Source organism: Sordaria macrospora, chromosome 6, assembly GCF_033870435.1.
Source record: "Sordaria macrospora chromosome 6, complete sequence".
In the NCBI taxonomy this organism is placed as follows: domain Eukaryota; kingdom Fungi; phylum Ascomycota; class Sordariomycetes; order Sordariales; family Sordariaceae; genus Sordaria; species Sordaria macrospora.
In genome coordinates, this window is record NC_089376.1 from 1,216,916 (window position 1) to 1,237,126 (window position 20,211).

Genomic DNA, 20,211 nt, shown 5'->3' on the forward strand with positions numbered 1-20,211 from the left:
TCTGACAACGACCGGCTTCGGCCACCACAACCAACCACAATGCCTCGCTCCGTCGCTCGCCTGAGCACCATCCACGATGTGGAGCGAGAAGACGCATCGGAGATTGATCAACAAAGCCTTCTCTTCATGCCACCAACTCCGCTCGAGGGTCCTTCCGCTTCTTCCTCAGCTTACTGGTCATCGGGGTCCGGCTCCGGCTCTTCATCCTCTTCATCCTCCTCTGATGACAACAACAACGACAACAACAGTGCCCCGTCATCGCCATCCGGTTATTTCCAGAATGGAAACAATGACCAGAAACAAAAACGAACCCACTGGACCCCCATCATCCTAATCCAGCTCATGATCTTTTTGTCTGCCATGGGCGTCGTCATATCCTTTGCGCCGCGCACGCGCTTGTTCGAAGATATCATTTGCAGGAAATATTACGCTATTCATAATGGGACGACGGAGACCACCAGTATCAGCACAAGTGCCCTCCTCTCCCTGACCACCAACGTGGACTTCGCCAGCCAAGCGCCCTCGGAATCGCAATGCAAAATCGCCCCCGTGCAAGACGCTCTCGCCGAGCTTTTCGGGTGGCAGACCTTCTTCGACGGCATCCCCGGCCTGTTGCTAGCCATGTACTACGGCGTGTTAGCCGACAAGAAAGGTCGCAGTCCGGTGTTGTTCCGGTCCTTGCTGGGCCAGGTCTTAGCAGCAGGCTGGGTTCTCTATATTGCTTGGCGGTGCTCTTCCGCCTCTGACGCAGGCATAGTAAGTGACAGCGACACCGAAGAGATCATTGGCAGCTGGACATACCTGCTATCGCTCAAAGCCACCTGGCTGAGTTCCTACTTCTTGATCATCGGCGGCGGAAGCACGGTTACGAGCGCGGTGGGCATGATGATCGTCACGGACGCGACGACGGAGGAGAATCGCAGTCGCGTCTTCTTCGCTGCGTTGTCGACGCTGATCACGGCCGAGTTGCTGGGTCCGGCTGCTAGCACGCTCATGATGCGGAAGTGGGGGCTTTGGGTTCCTTTGGGGTTTGGGTTTGGGTGCTTGGTTGCGAGTGCGGTGTTGACGGCGACTATGCCCGAGACGATGCATCTCAAGCGGGCTTCTGCTGGGTCTGCAGTGGTTGCTGATCCGGAGGCGTTGATGCGCGACGGAGAGGACGAGGACGAGGAGCAGTACGAAGTTGACACGCACGCATCCGTCGTCAACGGAGTCAACCCAAAGAAGGATGGAGACGTCAACAAATCGGCCATCCAAGTGTACCGCCACGCCGCCCACACGCTCGCCTACATCTTCCACCACCCCAGCATCTTGTTTGTGGTTCTCGCCTTTTTGGTGGCCGATTACTCTCGCGAGTCGCTTGTCATGCTGATGCAGTTCGTTTCCACACGGTATCACATCCCCATTGCTCAGGTACGTCCTCCTCTCTTCTCCCTTCCCCTTCCTTCCATTATGCTAACAAAACCCCAACCCCAGGCAAACCTCCTCAACTCCTTCCGCGCCTTCACACAGCTCTTCGTCGTCACGATCCTCCTTCCAGGCATCGACTACTTCATCACCCACCGTCTCCACGTGCCCGCCCTGCGCAAGGACCTAATCCTATCTCGCATCTCCTTCTGCTTCGTCACGGCTTGCTTCGGCGTCCTAGTCTGGGCGCCCTCGCTCCGCTACGTCTTTGTCTCCTTGACCCTCTATACCCTCGGTTCTGGATTCTATCCCTTTGCTCGGAGTTTGCTGGCCAGCTTGGTGGAACCGGACATGATTGGGATCCTGTTCACCACGCTCGCCATGATGGATACTGCGGGTAGCTTGATGGCTGGACCGGTGGTCGCTTGGAGCTTTGGTTGGAGTTTGGGATTGGAGGGCTTGTGGAGGGGACTGCCGTATATGGTTTCTTGTGTGCTTTGTGCGGTGGCCACGGTCTTCCTGATCTTTGGTGTTAAGGCCGAGAGGCCTGATTCGGTTGACGAGGCGGCGGTGGGACGGAAAGGCCCAAAGGGTAAGGGGAAAAGCAAGGGGAAGGGCAAGGGGAAAGGTGTTGCCAGGGTCGCCGTGAGGGCTTTGAGAGACGTGGAGGAGGAGGACCAGGAGGAGAGAGAGACACGGCCATTGTTGGCTGGACGATAACAGGATGCCACACTACTGGCAAATGATGATAAAGGACATGGATGGAAAGCATTGGGAGGCGTTCTGGGGCCTGGATACGGGAGTCATGAGTGTACACCGACTTAGCAAGATTTGGATATATGAGAGAAATTTGATTTGGTCGGATACTTTCATTGGACCTTGACGTGTTCGGAAGTGTCGACAAGAGGAGCTGACCACGGCGCAACGCATGTGTCTATCGTCAACCCTGGGGCCGAAGAAGCCTCTACAGCATCCTAATGTGAATAGCTGCAATCAGTCGCGGCATCAACTGCTACAGCGGCCGGTACTCACGGCTGTGAATCGTTAATGTCGCCTAGATGAACAACCGAGCATGATGTTGTCGATCAGAAATTGGAGTTCTGTTACGGCTGACAAATGGAATGTTCAGGCCGTGACACGCTAACTGCACGTTTCAGATAGCGCGGACGGTACGATCCCCTCCCTGCAATGCCGCCGCGACCGCGAACCCCACCACGTGCCCACCTTACAGACCGCTATCGGTTCGGCTTCGACACGAACGCAACCATCGCGGAGTTCGGGCGGGGTGATTGACACGGCCCGCAAAGTATAAGAAGCTTCGGCGTGGCTAGCTTCAGTTGGTCCTCTGGATTTCCCGACGACTGTTCTCAACACCAACCCACCCTCAGCAACATAACCCAAGATGGCCGACAACAAGTTCGACCCCGACTATTTCCAGGCCATCCAGCCTTTGATGGCGCTCAAGGCAACCCTCCCGCCCCCCGTTCCCACCACGGATGTTGCCGCCCTCCGCCAGAACAGCGCTGGTTTCGAGATGATCCTCGCCGGCATCCCCGACTCCCCTGACATCATCGAGACCACTTACCAAATCACTTCCAAGGACGGCACCCCGATCACCCTGTACCGCTTCACACCGCCGGCGGCGGCGGCCACCCCTGGCCCTCGTGCCGCAGTACTCTACCACCACGGCGGCGGCTATGTCCAAAACACCGTCGCCCAATTCACGAAAGATATCAAGCGCTATGCGTATGGGAGCGGCATCACCTTCTACGCTGCTGACTATCGCGTCGCGCCTGAGCACCCTTTCCCTGCTCCCTTTGACGACTGCTACGCCGCCCTGGAATGGCTCCATGCCAATGCCGCTTCGGAGCAGGTTGATCCGGCACGCATTGGCCTTTTCGGTGTGAGCGCCGGCGGTGGGCTGGCCGCCGCTGTCGCCCTCAAGGCGCGTGATGAGGAGGTGTCGCCGCCCATCAAGAAGCTGGTGCTGGCGTACCCAATGTTGGACGATAAGACGTATTGGCCCGACGAGCATCCATTGAACCCGTACTTGATGTGGACGGGCGCCTTCAACCGGGTTGCGTGGGGCGCGTATGTGGGCGCGGATGGCGCGAAGAAGATCTCGCCATATGCTGCGCCGGCAAGGGCAGAGGATTTGTCAGGACTGCCACCAACGTTCATTGACTGCGGCGAACTGGACTTGTTCAGAGACGAAGACGTGGAGTTTGGTGCGAGACTGCTCAAGGCTGGCGGCAGTGTCGAGCTGCACTTGTACCCTGGAGTTCCGCATGCGTTTGAGATGGTGGCAGTGAATATACGGGTCTCGAAGCTTGCGTTCGAGCTCAGAATTCGGGCGTTGGACAACCTATGATTTGATGTACTTTATGTATTCAGCTCAACTTCCGTCTTTGGCCAGCAGTGATTCGGCAAACGTTTTGATCGCATCCTTGAGTGTGTATGCTGGTCTGCCTTGAGCCCAAAAGTGGCTGGCTCCGGAAACCTCGTGGGCTCTGAAGGAAGAGTGAGGAATGCCCTCCAGGCGTGCGGCCCACGGTCGTAACTTTCGCACAGGCACGAAGCCGTCGTTGTCCCCGTAAATGGCGAGGGTGGGGTTTCGTACCAGCTTGGCTTCTGCTTCTTCGAGCGACAGGGCAGTATCTGAACTTGGGCTCAGCTCACCCGTTGGCGAAGCCGTAGCAGCTGGGGAAGACATAGACCTGGTCAGCCCCTTCCACGATGGCCTTCGAGGAAGCAGATTGAATGACGCGAGGTTGTTGATGAGGCCCTGCAAAGGCGAAACCAGCAGGTAGGCCGGGCGAGCTGCCACTAGGTCTGGTATAGAAGATAAAAAATCATTTGCCGGTTGATGCTTTGTCTCTCGTGTGTCGTGTGCTGCGTCTCCACCCGCAAAGCTGTGGTCCTTTCCAGAAAGACGTCTCTTATGACTCTTTGCCTTGGCCATCAGCTCTGCAACTCCCTTGTGAATTCTCTCTTCCGTATCATGGGAAAAGGACAATCGCGAATGGTGGTGTTTTCTGCTGCTTTCCTCTCCTCCAAAGCGCATGCCAGTCGGCAAATGGGACAACAAGTTGGCTTGATGCTCGAGGGCCGCTGCTCTTGCGCTTCCTAACGTTGTATTTTGCACCTCTGCAAGGTGTTGAGCTCGGAGTCGTATTTCCGCAGCATGGGAGCTGCAAGCCGGAGTGTCGAACTGGTGGAGTATGTTTTGGAGAGAAGGAAGTTGCATGGTGATCATTGAACCATATGAATAGCCGCCCATTAGAAACAACGGTGACTTGTTGTTGTCGTGCGGCGCAGAAGGTGTAACGGGTCTAGAGCCGCCATGGGGCCCCATGTAATCTGATGCTTCGGCAATTGGGCTCGTCGTCGGGACGGATTGAAAGAGATGCGGTCGAAAGGGATCGAGGTAATGAACATAGTACGACAGGAAGCCGACAACGGAAGCGTAGTCTGCCCGCTCGGCCTTTGCCGTCCAAGAGGTCCGACCAGCGGAGCCTTGTGCGCCTCTAAGATAACGAGGTATTGTCAGCATGCTTCAGGATAGCAAAGAAGATGTGTAATCGAACCTGAAGTTGAAGGTGCCGACCAAGAAGCCAAGCTTGAGCAGTGTTCCGGCTGCGATGTCTACCACAGGGTCGTCATAGCAACCTCCGAGAGGGGCATACGGGTGGGCGAATACGGCAGCGTGCTTGCGCCATGGTGGTGAGGACGGCGACTGGTCGAGCGACTGAGGATGGTAAACGCGACAATCGATGGCAAGGCCATCGTGTATACTCGGCAGGGTGAAGGAAAGCGTTGGTCCTGGAAGCAATGATCTTGCCAACCGGGAGGGCTGGTCTTCGGCGTCTGTCATTGGTGCTGGGTGCGCCGAACCTTGCCGTAGCTTGGAGATTGGCCCGGTGGCGTTGATGATGGGCAAACGGAAGAAGAGGAACACGGAGCAACGGGCACGTGCACACGACTTCCAAGGTCGATTCCGTCTCGTTGTGTAACTAGAAGCGGGCGCACGCAGACGCGGTGGTGAGGTCAATGTTTTCTTTTTTTTTTAGCGATTGAAGCACCGAGTCAAGGTGGAGGAGAGTGCCTTGCCCGTTCCGCCACGGGATCCACTCGGTCCCACCCGGGACACGGCAAGCTTCGGGGACTGCCGAATTTCCACGCCGAGACCACGGGACACTTCCGTCCAATCCATATTACGATTTGAGACTGAACTCTGGCCGATGATTTCAGACCGCGACGAGATGTGCCGGAATTCTTTGAATTTTGGTGACTCGACAGTGATCGATCGGACCCTCCATCCCTCAAAGCGTCCGTCTTTATCCTCACTTCTTTGTCCGAGCTTTGCCGACTTTGCTGTTTCTTTTCAGTCATGGTCACAAGTGATCAATGTCGCTGAGACTGTAATTCATAACAAAGCCCATTTTCACATGTTGTTCATGGAATCGATGTTGTCTTGAAGTTCATAACTTGTTGAGTGAAGTGGTGACGCGTGGATTTAGTGGACTCGGTCCCCTGGAGCAACTAGATGGGCGTCAAAACGTGGCAGGACAACAAACTGCAACATGGCGTTCGTTGTGGCACTGTGTTTACTTGTGCTCTTCAATGAGTGACTTGAGCACCATATACACACCCTGAGACGCAGAGATCATTTCCACGGTTATTTTGGCCTATACCTGGGTGTAATCATGGCACTCCTCGATCTTAGTGTTTTGATAAAACTCCCCAGAACTTTTGCTTTGGGCTGAAGGAAATTGCGTCATTCATCCTCTGGTGCCGATGTTATAGTAAGTTGTTGGGCGACGACAGTGGCAGATGCAATTATGCACTGTCTGAACTCAGAAACCGGTGATGGGGTCGTGGGGCGCTGGGGTTGAAGAATGCATGCACGTCATCCATTGGGAGAAAGGAGAGTTGTTGACCTGACATGTGATAGCCTCAACTTCTGACCTCTGTCTCTCTTCACCTCAGAACTCAACCACGAAGCATTGAGTTTTCATTTCCAGTTAATAAGCTTTGGTGGTAGAAATTAACCAGGTGCTGAGGGTACCATCACCTTCAACTAAGACGCTTCTTCTTACCATTCAATCCCAACGGCTCAGTTTCGGCACTTCATCGATTGAAGCTTTTGCCGAGTCCTCTTCACAATATCCAGCCACGTAATGGATCGCCTTCTATCATCGTCAGTGTCAACACCATTGGTCATGTCTTGCTTATCATCGACAGCACTAAGGCAAGGGCAGTCACCAAGCTTTGCTGTTCCTGAGGTCATTGATTTTGGCATGTGGTGAAGAATGTAACCATTCGCAAGTCAGTAACTTTCAAGGAGGTAAAGAGACACTTGATATTGACATTGAGAACAGAGAAATGCCAGATATATGTATGAAGACTCTATTTCAAGTTTTAGAGTTGGCCAAGTCGTGACACCAAGCCAGGATCACGCCCCAGATCTGGGAGGGTGGTGGGTGGACTGAACCCGTGAGAAATGCGGTTGTGTGTGTTGTTCCCCAGATTCCGTCCCGCGTCTCGGGGATTCTTCTTCCCGATCTGGCTTGGTTGAGACACAAATTGCACAATTGAAGGCCTATGGGTGGCCCGGGAGTGCGCGCGTGCCCGTCTTAACTGATGACCCCACCACTGCAAGGATTGCCCCACGATTTGCATTCCCCTGTGTCTGGTCCGGTGGCCCCCCGTGCCCCCCTTCTCAGCGACCCTTCCAGCCTGTTTCGTCGGGGACAGCGCCCGAAAAAGGTGTCAGGTGGCCCTTCCCCTTGCGCGCCAAACCCGGGCGCCTGAATTTCTGATGACGGCAGGACGGGTCCGCGTGCAGGAAGGATCCTGGAAGCCTTTGCTGCGATGAAACTCAACAAACTCATCTCTTGACCGCCAACTCTTTTCCTTCCTGTCTGTCTCTTCATATCTCCATGTCGGAGCCCCCAAAACAGTCCACCCACAAGCCATGAACCATTTCCGACTCCCTGGCTTCCAGTCCCATCAGTCGCCAGCACTCCACACCTCGATAACCTAAAAACAACAACCGACTGCACGCTACTGCGCCTCTTCTTCTTCCCGCCTCCACTACCCTAGAGCCCGAATCCCTACAACTCGCGCCTACAACCGGACTCTCTTCCGCCCCGGCCGGCCTCCGTATCGATACCCGATTCGAACCCTAACCTGATATCCGACGCCGTGACACGAACCCTTTGTACCATACTCCAATGACCGACCTCCCCGTCCATGGGCCGCCAGGCATCCGTGTCAGCCCCGGCGGCCCCGGTGGCAGCGACTGTGGCACTCAAAAGGCATCTCCCCACCCCTTGGCTTCGGCTCTCAAGAAAAAGAATAACAAGGTCGAGAAGCACGTCGCGTTCCGGCCCCTCTCGAAAGTCATCCGCAGCGCGGGTAATTACGTTCTGTCATGGCGAGACGGCCTCACCCAATCGGAGAGGGAAAACAAGCGCAGGATCGAGGAGAGGATGCAGTTCCTAGAGGACGTCATGCACAATGTTTGTACAACTGTTCACGGAGTATGCTGCTCCACGTCACATCTCCGGAAATGCTGACCATTCTTCTGTCTCATACAGGCCTCCAGCGCAGAGGAATGGGAAACGGCCGCCAAGGAGCTCGACCACCTTGAAGGCAACGACGCGTGGAAACTCGACCCCTCGACCGGCGACTACCACCCCGATATCATCGAGACCAAGCTACGAGATTTGGAACACGCTCGCGAAAATGGAGACACAAGGGAAATGATGTATCTCGTCCGCACAGCTCTCTCACGCGACCTCGGCGGAATGGGTAACATCGACTTGTACCGCCATTCGTATGTCGGGACCAAGAAACTGATCGAGGACTATGTCGACTCGGCCGTCAAAACAATCGACGCACTGGTGGACCAAAGCACACAAACGTTGCCCGCCGACATGGAGGCCAAGGATTTGTTGGAGGGCATGTTGTACGCAAGACAGAGCTTTGGGAGAAGCGCCCTTCTTCTGAGTGGAGGAGCTACTTTTGGGATGTCGCATATTGGTGTCATCAAGTCCCTGTTCGATGCGAATCTTTTGCCTCGCATCATCTCGGGCGCCTCTGCTGGTTCTATTGTGTGCTCTGTTCTGTGCACTAGGAAGGACGAGGAGATTCCCGACTTGATCCAGCACTTTCCTTATGGTGATCTCGACGTCTTTGAGGGTCCCAACGACGGCATCTCCGACAGCTTACGCCGACTTTTGACCCAAGGGAGCTGGGCCGACATATCGAATCTCACCCGAGTTATGCGATCCCTGCTTGGCGACCTGACTTTCCAGGAAGCTTACAACCGTACCCGGAGGATATGCAACATTTGCGTCTCGACCGCCTCTATTTACGAGCTCCCTAGGCTACTCAACTATATTACGGCGCCGAATGTCATGATCTGGTCTGCAGTGGCCGCCTCGTGCTCCGTTCCGCTCGTTTTTCAAGCAGCTCCGTTGCTGATCAAGGATCCTACGACCGGCGCCCATCTTCCATGGAACCCGACACCACAACACTGGATTGATGGCTCTGTTGATAACGACCTACCCATGACGCGTCTCGCCGAGATGTTCAATGTCAACCACTTTATTGTTTCCCAGGTCAACCCCCATATCGTTCCCTTTCTTTCCAAAGATGACAGGTTATATCCACGGAATCATCCAGGGCGGCTTCGCCAGCAAAAGGCAGCCGCCCAAGAAAATAACAACGAATGGCTCTATTACCTTACCACTCTTGCCAAAGACGAGGCCGTCCACCGACTCCATTTCCTGACCGAGTTTGGCATCTTTCCCGGTCTCTTGACCAAGCTCCGGTCCATCCTCAGCCAGCGATATTCTGGGGACATTACGATTCTGCCGGAACTTGAAATGCAAGACCTTCCTCGTATTCTCAAGAACCCAACATCCGAGTTCATGATCCGAAACTGTCTCATAGGTGAACGAGCAACCTGGCCGAAACTGAGCCGCATTCGAGACAGGCTAGCCATCGAGCTGGCCTTGGACCAAGCAGTTCACGCCCTGCGGGCTCGTGTCGTCTTTAGTAAGAGTCAGGTCGACCTTCGTCGCATCAGTGGCGCCACTCTCGGCCCAGTTATTCAGCCCACCCCCGGCTTTATACGCCCTCCGTCCTCGGAGGAAGCCACGTCCGGCGAGCATCAGCATCATCGCACCCGTCATCACCACCGCAGAAGCTCCGCTAGCAGCGTCCAGATCCTCGCCTCCCGACACAGAAAGATGTATCAAAGCCATGACGACGATTACCTAACTGATGACCAATCCGAAGAGGACGAGCGCCTGGAGATGAGCTACCGCAGAGGTGCCCACACTCGCCCTGGGAGCGTCACTCCACACGCCCGAGCCCCGGTTATCCACACCCTCGCCAAGCCGCGTTTGCAGAGGGCCGCTAGGAGCGCAAGCCACATGCGGGAAGGGAGACCTTGGTCCCAGGGTCATGGGGCGCATCCTCCTCATACCCACGGTCATAGCCATGGCCTTCATCAGGCATCGCATGCCCTCCAGCAACTCGTTCAGCACGGCTCGGCGGGGGACGAACGACCATATGACTTTTCTAGACCATTGTCGCCGCCTACTAGTCATGCGGGAAACTGCTCGACTACGGGGATAGATGACACGGCGGGGGAACTGAATGCGAGGCATTCGGATGCGGATGGTGAGAATCAGAGTGACTCGGTGTAGGCTGAGGGCTTGTTAAAGGGGTGTTCCACAAGGTGGCTGTTTTGGGTTAATGAGGATATGCTATGCAGGATTGGATAGTTAAGAGGATGGCGTACGGGGTTCTAGGATGGGAGTTGCGGGGAGTTCACGAAAGAGACGACACGCAGAAGATTGCATGAGGCTGAGTGGCAGCGTAGACTTTACATTGGTATCGTTACTACCTTATTTTTGGATACCCGAGCACATCAAGAGGCTGAACACATATTCGTACACACTATTCGTTCAGTACCACAACTCCTCTACTAATTATTGACATCAGTTGTTCGTATCACAATTTCACAGTCAAGAACCAGGGAACAAGCTCTCCCACTTCTCTCTCCAGTACTCCTAGCACTCGGGGCTATGCCACAAACCGTCCGAAATAGTCCCGAACCACTTCAATCCGTCCCAAACAATCCCAACCCACTTCAACACGATCTAACCCGTGCCAAACCGTGCCAAACCGTTCTAGACACTCCTAAACTCCTTTAATCATTCCTAAACTGTTCCAGCCCGTTCCAACCCGTGCCAAACCTATGCCAAACCACCTCAACACGTTCCAGCCCGTTCCAAACAATCCCCGACGTTACGAAGAATGCATAGCGAACATTCAACAATGCATATTCAACATTGCAAGCAGCATATTCTGGACGAGACGACACCTTGGCCATGGATCAAAAGGTAAAAATGGGGTATTAAGTATTAAAACGTCTAAACGAGCTCGATAGATGTCTCTGGCTACAGAACGAACACAAGAGTGGGATCGGGCATAGCGCTATCGATAGAGAGGTTATCGAAATCATTGTCGTTGATATACCACTACTTTGGTTAACCATCCGGATCGCTGTCGACTTGATCCGGGCTGTTATGGTTGTGGTTGGAGCGGATGCTCTCATTTCAAATATGCACCAAGTCAACATCGTCATCCATCTCTTAGTCATCCTTCTCATGGCCATTCGTCTCTTGGCTGTCTTCATTTTCTTTCCCGTCTTCGGTATCTTTATTTTCTTCAAATTCTGGATCCTCTCTTTTCTCTGCCATCCATTTCTTGTAAGTCCTCCATCGGCTCGCCTTCTTCCATTTATCGGTTTGATTGCCTTCCGGGGTGCCGTCGGGGTCCGTGTTGTTGGCAAATGCATCATTTTTCAAGTCTTCGTTGCCTTCGTTGATATCTTCGTCGAGGCCATCATCTCGGCCGTCGTGCTCAGATGTGCCATTCGCAGACCCAATACCCTCCTCAGGCGCCATCAGTCTCTCCATCTCCCGCAGTCTTGACACCAAGGGCGTCAGTGTGGTATCAACAATCTGGCGAATGGTGTTGACGACCCGTTGATCGTCGTGGAGCCGCTTGACTTTAGTCATCTGGACAAGATCCCTGTACATCTTGTCGAACCCGCCCGCGAGCAGGGCAGAAGCACTTCGCTCGCGAATCTCCTTGTCGGAATGGGGATGATGAACTTCTCCACTTCCAGAAGAAATCTCTGCCAGTGACGACGTTAACGCTTTGTCTGCTGCAGTGATAACTTCTTTCAGTGTCTTCTCAACCCTGATGACGTCGTGAAGTAGTGGTATGAATTTTGCAGTCAAAGATTGGGCTTGGGTTTGGGTGTGCAAACGCTCGAGATTATTTGGGCTGCTCGAACGCCTCAGGCTGGGAGTGTTGACACAAAAAGGGTCCGGAGAAACTTCTCTTTCGTCGTCATCTGTGGCACCAGACGTGACCTTGGGAGATGCTTGCCCCGCTCTGTCGCTGTCACTGGCACTAACTGCGACAGCATGAGACACTTCCAATTGCCCTCGCCCTCCGACAATATCTCGAGTGTTTTGATTCCACTGCCTTTGGACCTTACGGGCGGAAGCAGACTCTATCCCTCCCCGGAAGATGGGCAAGTAGAGGCAGCTGTCCTGGTCTACGATGTACGGAGTATATAGCCCAGCCTCATTCTGTTGGTAAACAAGACCATAGAACTTCATCTCGCCGTCCAAACCGCCGAAAGGTGTGACGACTAAGATCAGCCTGTTGTCGTGGTTGACGGTTATGGTACGGTCTGGCGTGACAACGGTACCAACAGCAATGTCACCGCAATATTCCCTCGCGTATTCTTTCTTGGCGGCGTCGGGGAGGTCGGCGACGGTAAAGCCGACGAGCAGGACTTCATCAATCCCTTTCGTCGGGTCGCTCCGAGATTGCTGCTCTTGGTCGGTGAGCTGCAGGTCTTGCATAGTCTGAAGATTTCGGTTAGATATCGCCATGGTCAGGGGCAGAGTTGAGGGGGCTCTAGTCATCAGTTTGATGACCTCGTAGCCATCCACCTCTTCAGGGATTGCAACGGCCCAGCCGTGGAAGTTGAACGCCATGTTGGGGATTTGTTGGCCACTGGGGATAACCATGGTTGCAGTTCGTCTGTGTAGATGTTGTCGTGCTTGTAGATGCAGCGGCAATCGGGTTGGATGCTCAAATTCCTTTCAAGCTGTGGGTTGTCTGAAACAAATGGAATTTCTCGTGCGCTTCCTGGGAGATGTGGATTGAGCTTAGAAGACCAAGAAGAAGCTTGGAGAGTTTCGGTAAACAGACTGACGCCAGCAAGTGGGCCCAATACGCAGTGAAGGAAAGCGCAACCGGAGTGAGGGGCGCAAAGCGGAAGGCAGGACTTTCTTTGGCAGGCGTGGGGCAGAAATCTTAAAATTACTGGAAGGAGTGTCAGTGAAGGCAGGCCAAGGTGGTGAAATGGTGAGTGGGTGCCAGGACGCGGAATTCAACCTCAAAGCCATCTCATCGAGCACTCAACCTTCACGCATCCTGCAAGTCCTGGTCTTGATGAAAGTATTGCGGTTCCATCGCCCTTTCATGAAATCTCAAGTAGGAAGCCATGGTAAGTTTGGGCTCATGAGCTTCTCACGGCCCAGCCTCAATCAAAGTGTCGATTGTCGAATGTGTCGGATGGACGGTTAAGCTCGTCAACGTCCTCTGTTGATTCCTGGCCGCAATGCTCCGACTCGGTATTTGTGACGTAGAACCAGTCTTCGCTCATCTCGGAGGAGACGCCATAGTCGTTGACCAAAGTCATGACGGCTTCCTTTGACCCTGTGCCCAGATTGTCGCCGATGACGCGCCGGACGAGTGGTACCAACGTCTTGTCATGCATCGGCGGCCTGTTGTAAATGGGCGGCCTGTCCGTTGGTTGCTGCTGCCACTTGGGCCCGAAGATGCTGTCCTCCTGAACCTTGACCAAGCTCAGGCGCATAGAGCTGTAGAACCGCATTTATGGGTTGAAGATGTCTGCCATGGTGCTTGAGATGTTGATGTCTGATTGGAAGATGTAGGTCGTTTGGAAGCGGCTTGCAGTTTTGTCGTCGCATGCCGACCGAATGGCGTTGATCAGGTCTTGTTGCAGCTCTCGCATTGACCATTCAATCTTGCGTCTGATGTGTATTGCCTGCAGCTCGGTGGCGGTGCGTCGGATTGTCTCGAGATACTGGGCAAAGGCATCCTAGTGTATGGTAGACAGGTTGGGTGAGGATCTGGTGCCTTGGCTATCTCGGAGGCTTGGAGTTGCTGTAGGTATCTTCTTTGCGAACTTGCTGGTTCCTGGTGGTTTTGTGGTTCAGAGGCTGTTAGTGGGCGGTGGGAAGGGTTTTGTGTAATCATCCAATCATAAGTGACCATTTCGACGAAAAGGGCAATTGGGGCGTGCGCTTCGGATGAAATGCACGGGTGCTCCACCATACAGTTTCATCTGATATAAGCTCTTTTGTAGGTGTTCTGTCCTGGAGGTGGAGGGAGGGGCCAAGTCAGTGCGAGGTCAAGGAAAGGAAAGAAGATTGGAAGGAAAGAACGAGTGAAGGTTGTGCAGTCTGCACGGACATCTTGAAAGTGGCATCATCTTCTGCTCTTGTTAAGGAGAGCAGTTGGCTTCCGCTGCAGCGGCTAACAAGATCTTTCTCAGGTTCGAATCCATCAAGGTGAAGAAACGATAGGGGACGGAATCACGATGTACTTGATATAACAGAAGCAAATTCAATATGTACTATCATTGGTTACCACTATCTAACCCTCTTGATATCATATCTCATTATTTCGTCACCAAAGCAGCACTATCCAAGGACACCTCCACCACCTAAACAATGGAGCCGGTCTGGAACCACGGGTTGTTAGGATCATAGGGGAACTTCCTCACCACGATATCACCAGTGTAGCCCCATAAATCCGCCTCAACCGGCTCGAACACCAGCTTGCAAGTTCCCGTATAGTCATCGACCTTGGTCTTCTGCCCAAACGTCTCGACCTCGCTCGTCTTGCCATCCGAGTAGTTGATACGGACTTGGTTGACCGTCTTGCGACTCTCGTCTCCCTCAAAGTAGTTGCTGGGCATGAACTGCACACCAGCGTGCGCCGTGGTCATGACCGTGTTGGGCAGATCGCCTGTGTGGGGGACGTGGTGCATACCCAGGTTGAGCCACAGGACAAGATCCTCTTGACGGAGGCTCTCGCCATCGAAGAACTTGGAAAAGTCAATGGGTGGGTCGTGAACGTCCTGGCTGTTGTAAGGGTGCGCCGCCTTGGGCTCGGTATCCTTGTGCTTGGAGATCTGGATGTCGTACTCAGCCCAGCGACCAGCATTGGCAAGGTTGGTAGAGTTGAGCACAGTCAAGTGGGCAGCGCCAGTTGACGGAAGGACACGGTAGCCACGGAACTCGCCATGCTTGTTCCTCGCGTCCTCATTGACAACGATGACTTGCGTGGCTGAGTTGGGAGCCCAGTTGAACCGGCCCTCATCCTCGCTTTCGACAAACGATCGCTCCAAGTGCATGGTGTTCCTGGGCTTGCCCTTAGCCCAGGGGTAGGTAACAGTAGAGGGCGACATGCTCATCAGTTCCACCGAATTGTTTGTGCCGAGGATGTCGAAATCCGCCTTGAAGTTAAGCACGTGGTCATGCATGCTGCCGGAGAGGTTGTCATGGATCTTGAAGCCATAGTCCTCGTTACCGGCAAAGTAGGCGGACTGGATGTAACCCGAGGCGCGGACCTCAACCGAGATAGAACCGTCAAGGAAGAACGAGTAGCTGAAAGAGTAGTCGTAGTTGCCGACAGTCGAGACGTACCGAATAACGAAGTACGTGTTCTTAGTCACCGAGGTGTAACGGTTGGTGGTGTGACGCTGGATCGGGTAATCGGAGACGTACTCGAACATGCAGATACTGTTGATATGCGTGTGGGTGGTCTCGGAGATGTAGAAGGAGGAGTTGAGGTAAGTGGCATGCGTGGGGCAGTCGTAGCCCTGGACGAGCTCAAAGGCATAGGGGCCAAATCCATAGAAAGTGTCAAGATATGAGATGCCAGAGTTCAACGGGTCGTTACCAGCGTAGTGAGCCAACGCCTCCTGCAGACCAAGCTCGTACAAAATTCTTTGGCCCTTGTAGCGAATGTCGTACAGAGCCATACCAGTATCACGAGTGAATCCGATGTAGAAGCTGAAATCCATCCACTCGACGTACTTTTGCTGATGATCGACGCCGTATCTCGCGCCAGCTGGAGCAACGATGGTCGGGGGGTGGTTATAATCCAGAGGAGGAACATCTCCGTTGTGGTCAGTGGCAGACCAGGCACCAGGGAGATTGGGACCGTTCTTCTTGAAGCAGGAGCTCCAGTACGCCTCACGGAACTCTTCGGTGGTGGCATAGAAGGTGCCGTTGTAGAGCCACCCCTCGAGCGACCACTTGCTAGGGTCACGACCCGTGATGTCGGACATGAAGTAAAGGCCCAGGGGCAGGAGGGTCTCGGCATCAAAAACATCGTCAGGAATTGTCCAGAAGCCGTCCCAACGGATGATCCTGCCATCATCCTGCCACAAGGGGTCGATACCCCAGACGTCAAGGGTATCGTTCTCGAAGCCCATGGCCGTGCCGTTCCATAGGTCGAGAGTGATATCGGCAATAGAGGCGCTAATCTTCCAGATCCACTCTTCGTACACAATGTCGTCGTCCGCACCGAGGTTGCGGACCTTTCCGTCACCGCTGGGCTTGTTGTAGGGGAAAGTAAGGGGCTCCCAGGAAACGGTTGTGTTGTCGAGTGGAAGAGGACCGACGAGGATGTCGGCATAGTAGGGGTTCTCGGTCGCGCGGTTGTTGAGGAGAACATGGGCATACTTGGTAGGGGCAGGCGCATCGCCATCAATGAAGGCAAGGGCGTCGGTCTTGTTTGGCCACATGGCCTCGACAAGTTGGCTACTGGCAGTTAGAATTTGAAGACCTCGTATTCAATGTGTTGAACTCACATAGTGTTATCCCAAGGTCCAGCATCATCGGTAACAGTCAGGTTGAACTCTTCTTGCCCAAAGAGCCATTCAACCACCGACGAAATTTCTTCACCTGTCAGCTGTCCCCAGACGTTGGGTTTGGGAGCAGTGATGGAATTTGCTAGGACTTGGGCGCAAGGCTCTTCGGCTCGCCGAGTGTAGCTCTGGCCCTCAACGGCACGCTTGATGTGATTCGACATCTTCTTGCGAGCAGGGCCTTTTCGTACCCAGTCGGCTTTGGGTTCGGGACTAGGTCGAGCAACGACATTGTAGGCGAGGGAGCTCAGCGCCAAGGCCGAGGCCACAATGGCTCGGGGGCTGAGAGTGTCGAGGAGACCCATTGTTGTCTGGTGAGCACAACTTTGGGGCAGAGAGTGGTGGTGTATAGCAGTTGCTAATGTCCTCCTCATGTTGACTCTAGGGGAGGCATCGCCAGCTTATATTTTCCCTAGCCATGATCAACAGGTACTGTCCCGTGTGGCCGTTCCTGGCCCGGGAAAGATACGTGAGAAGCTGATAGGAGATTGCTGTACGTCACGGCCTTTCCAACACTGACCGATTCGTCTACCAATAGTTTGACCAAGCTGACAGTAAGATCGGATATGCAAAGGTCCTGGATGTCTTATCGTAGGACTTGGAGGAGTAGCTATGGTACCAAATATTAGAGCTAGTGTCCAGGGTGTAGATGGATGATGGACCTGCATGTTGAAGAGACGGTGATGTGCCGGATAGGGTCTGTTTACCAGCCGGCCCACGGCACCCAAAGCCCCTGGGTACCTTTGGGGCTCCACGGTAGCATTGTTGTTTTCCCGATTGCTGTACTTCTATTCCGTTTTGGGTTAGGAGAGGCTGAAGTGGTTTAGGGTTGTTCGAGAAGCTGCCGTGTTATCGCAAGTTTTCGAGTGCCGAAATCGCTGCTGATGGTAGACGGCCGACCGACTCCGGGGCTGTGAAGACCATGATTCCAAATTCTCAATACCGTGAGGACAATAGGCATATTCTCCGAGACGAAGGAGGATGAAGACCCCGAGTTTGAGTCTTTGACATTTAGAGAAGTGGTGATATTGCAGAGTGACTGACATCTGTTTGTCCCACGTTGAGTGATGTCGAATCCCAAGTTCCCCCCGCGTTTGGAGAAGATGCCGGCCAGGGTGGGCTTATCGTCCACTGATAACTTGCCCGGCTGTAGCGCCCATTTGTGGTGTGGTTCGCCGAGCTGCAGTGAGCACGGCACCGAACGTGCCTGCCGCTCCACGGGCCTGTGATAGTGCGGGGTCGATGTGCCAAGCCCAGGTCCCCAATCGGTCTTTCCTGCTGTGTCTGCGTGCTTAGCTCGACGTCCACGGTACCTCTAGTTTACCTGAACAGCAAGAACTAAATGAAGGCTTCATCAACTTGATCATCGATTGTTCAGAATATGTTCCGATCAGTATCATGAATTTCCCTAACGATTCCATGTTCAAGTCCGGATCGTGTCAAGAGCATGATGCCGCGATAGTCTCATGGTCTCCCTCCGATTCCCGGCTCCCAAACACCAACCTCACTGTTCCTTATCTCTGAATGCTCTTCTTTACTGATAACGGCTCGATGAGCGACACAGATCTTATCTTCCTTTCACAGCTCACCACTCCATTCAGCTCTACGGTCTACCTGAATTGGTACACACTACAGTAACCTCGGCGACCAACAGGTTTTGGTGGGATGGGGATCCCTTCTACTCTCGTCGCTGCCTATCCTTATCAGCCACCAACACCGGCGTGGAGGTTAGTGGGTTACTTCCCCCGATCAGGCCAAGCTTTGTCTGGTTGTTGTTTGCAATACGAACAGCACATGGAAAATTCCTGGTATCAAGCGTCTATCAGGTGTTGCGCCATTCTATGTTAGACAATTCTATTCCCAACCACCTTCTCTCCTCAAACCTTTCTTCTTGCTGTTCCTTGAGGGGAGTGGTCAATCCCAGCCTCTGACCCCAAACAACGCCACTGTCTTCGCGTGTAAGTGACATTGGCAAGACCCTAACCCTCTCCTTTCAATATGGAGCCCAACCTTCCGCTCAAGACTTTGTCTACCGCCTCTACATTCAAGCCATACTGACTGTCTCGACTCTATGACTAGGAACGTAATAATCCTCTGATACTTCTTCCCTAGCATCAACCTTCTAGTCCCATTAGAACCTTCCCCAGGGCACCTCCAGCGCGCCGTCCTCCATGCCCGTCACCACCTGAATCCGCTTCGAGTCCGCGAACCGAAAGTACACCGTCCAAGACTTCCTAACGCCCGGCCAAGTGTCCTTCTTCCAAAATGCGTTCGTCATGCGGATCTGGCCTCTCCTTCCCTCGAAGAACTTGGCCAGTTCCTGCAACACCGATGGTGTTTCGATGCGCTCCGGTCCGTACAAGGCCGCCAGGATTTCCACCGAGCCATTGTAGGGAAGTCCCGTCCGCCACGGTCGGTTGATGGTTTGCGCAAACTGGGACATTTTTTCTGCAGGTTTCTGTTCTTTTGGATCGGCGTGCTTGTCTGCGCTGATGCTGAGAATCGAGGTATGCTCCGGAATATTGATCAGGTGCACTCCCCCGTTGTTGTTCAACCCCTCGAATTGGAAGAGTACTGTCAAGGTTTTGACGGTTCCATAAGCTGGATCAGGTGTCAACACCTTGTGGAGATTGTACATGTCGAAGGTAATGCTATCGTCGGATGCCACCATGGCCCGGATGTCGTCTGTGACGCTGACGCCACCCCAGGTAGCGCCGATAATCACCAGTCGGGGCGACTGGTTGGGACAATGGGGAAACATGTTGTCTGCTTCTTGGTAGGCTGGGCTGGGATCAGCACCACTGCTGCCCATGTAGATGTCGGTCTTGGGGTATTCGGAACCTTGGCCCTTGCCGTCGCTGCTAATGTTCTCCCAGTCGTTGAGCATCGTCATGATCGGCGTCAGAGAAGATGTTCGTAGTATCTCGGAGGCACTGACAACAGAATCGTGTACAAGATTAAGCGAGAACCGTGAAATGTAGAAAGTGAGGAATAGAAATCCAGCAACAGCTGACAAAACCATCAACTGAGCTACTATTTCTACTGCCTTCACGAGTATGACTGGTTCGCGGTAAGGCAGCCGTGGCTCCTGGGACGATGCTGCTTTTGGTAGGGCTCGCTTGGTCATTGTCGTGGCTAGGGTCTTCGTCGACGTTACACGGGTTATTGATTGGTGGTGGTGAGATCCTCCCTCTGCCTCGTTTGAGACTGGCTAATGGGTGGTGGCTGGTTTCTCGTCTATGAAGGGATTGAAAGTTCCAAAAGAAAAGTCCTGTGCCTTCCAATCCTAGTCCAAGTTCCAGGATTGGTGCCCGCCCAGGTCGACATATGCAGTCGGCAGACAGTCATCAGCAGACAGTCATCAGCAGACAATCATCAGCAGACATAAGGGACAAACTCCGTCGGTCTGTCGGAAATACACAGTAAATGCAGGTTATGGGAGAGGCATTGAGGCTCTCATTCCTAGGAAGATGATGCCATCCAAGACTGCTGTCGAACAAGTGGCTCGTTGAGCGGACAGAGGATGGACTTGCCATTCATTACTCTCTCCTCCCGCACCTCTGGTTTCAAACCAAAGCCCGAAACATCCTCAACTTCCCACATGGAAGGAACAGTCGAAGAAACGCTTCCCCAGCCTGCGCTTGACAAGTTTTATACGCAGTACGTCGAACCTGATGGCCGAACAGGCGTGCGAATGGTCTTAAAAACACGTTGACTTAAGACAAAACACC

General features: G+C 53.7%; 8 protein-coding genes across 8 annotated transcripts; 3 read left to right on the plus strand and 5 right to left on the minus strand.

The window, feature by feature from the left end:
- Positions 1–39: 39 nt before the first annotated feature.
- Positions 40–2,127, plus strand: SMAC4_05670 (uncharacterized protein; the record flags this gene model as incomplete). The annotated part of the gene is made up of 2 exons (XM_003348526.2): positions 40–1,413; positions 1,477–2,127. 2 exons carry the CDS (start codon positions 40–42, stop codon positions 2,125–2,127), a joined length of 2,025 nt encoding a protein of 674 aa, XP_003348574.2.
- Positions 2,128–2,809: 682 nt separating this feature from the next.
- Positions 2,810–3,778, plus strand: SMAC4_12930 (uncharacterized protein; the record flags this gene model as incomplete). Its single annotated transcript, XM_066091165.1, has 1 exon — positions 2,810–3,778. One exon carries the CDS (start codon positions 2,810–2,812, stop codon positions 3,776–3,778), a length of 969 nt encoding a protein of 322 aa, XP_065947427.1.
- A 24-nt stretch (positions 3,779–3,802) lies between these two features.
- Positions 3,803–5,281, minus strand: SMAC4_05669 (uncharacterized protein; the record flags this gene model as incomplete). The annotated part of the gene is made up of 2 exons (XM_066090331.1): positions 3,803–4,934; positions 4,995–5,281. 2 exons carry the CDS (start codon positions 5,279–5,281, stop codon positions 3,803–3,805), a joined length of 1,419 nt encoding a protein of 472 aa, XP_065947428.1.
- A 1,616-nt stretch (positions 5,282–6,897) lies between these two features.
- On the plus strand, positions 6,898–10,393 carry SMAC4_05668 (uncharacterized protein). The gene is made up of 2 exons (XM_066090330.1): positions 6,898–7,931; positions 8,010–10,393. The coding sequence occupies exons 1-2, from the start codon at positions 7,644–7,646 to the stop codon at positions 10,128–10,130; spliced, it is 2,409 nt and encodes an 802-aa protein (XP_065947429.1). The 5' UTR covers positions 6,898–7,643; the 3' UTR covers positions 10,131–10,393.
- A 688-nt stretch (positions 10,394–11,081) lies between these two features.
- SMAC4_05667 (uncharacterized protein) lies at positions 11,082–12,540 on the minus strand (the record flags this gene model as incomplete). Its single annotated transcript, XM_003348523.2, has 1 exon — positions 11,082–12,540. Exon 1 carries the CDS (start codon positions 12,537–12,539, stop codon positions 11,082–11,084), a length of 1,458 nt encoding a protein of 485 aa, XP_003348571.2. The 5' UTR covers position 12,540.
- Positions 12,541–13,057: 517 nt separating this feature from the next.
- SMAC4_05666 (uncharacterized protein) lies at positions 13,058–13,411 on the minus strand (the record flags this gene model as incomplete). Its single annotated transcript, XM_003348522.1, has 1 exon — positions 13,058–13,411. One exon carries the CDS (start codon positions 13,409–13,411, stop codon positions 13,058–13,060), a length of 354 nt encoding a protein of 117 aa, XP_003348570.1.
- Positions 13,412–14,225: 814 nt separating this feature from the next.
- SMAC4_05665 (uncharacterized protein) lies at positions 14,226–17,109 on the minus strand. The gene is made up of 3 exons (XM_003348521.2): positions 16,424–17,109; positions 14,629–16,373; positions 14,226–14,571 (listed from the first exon to the last, which is right to left on the minus strand). The coding sequence occupies exons 1-3, from the start codon at positions 16,852–16,854 to the stop codon at positions 14,267–14,269; spliced, it is 2,481 nt and encodes an 826-aa protein (XP_003348569.2). The 5' UTR covers positions 16,855–17,109; the 3' UTR covers positions 14,226–14,266.
- A 414-nt stretch (positions 17,110–17,523) lies between these two features.
- Positions 17,524–19,699, minus strand: SMAC4_05664 (uncharacterized protein). Its single transcript, XM_003348520.2, has one exon. The coding sequence runs from the start codon at positions 19,605–19,607 to the stop codon at positions 18,612–18,614; it is 996 nt and encodes a 331-aa protein (XP_003348568.1). The 5' UTR covers positions 19,608–19,699; the 3' UTR covers positions 17,524–18,611.
- Between the last annotated feature and the right edge of the window lie 512 nt (positions 19,700–20,211).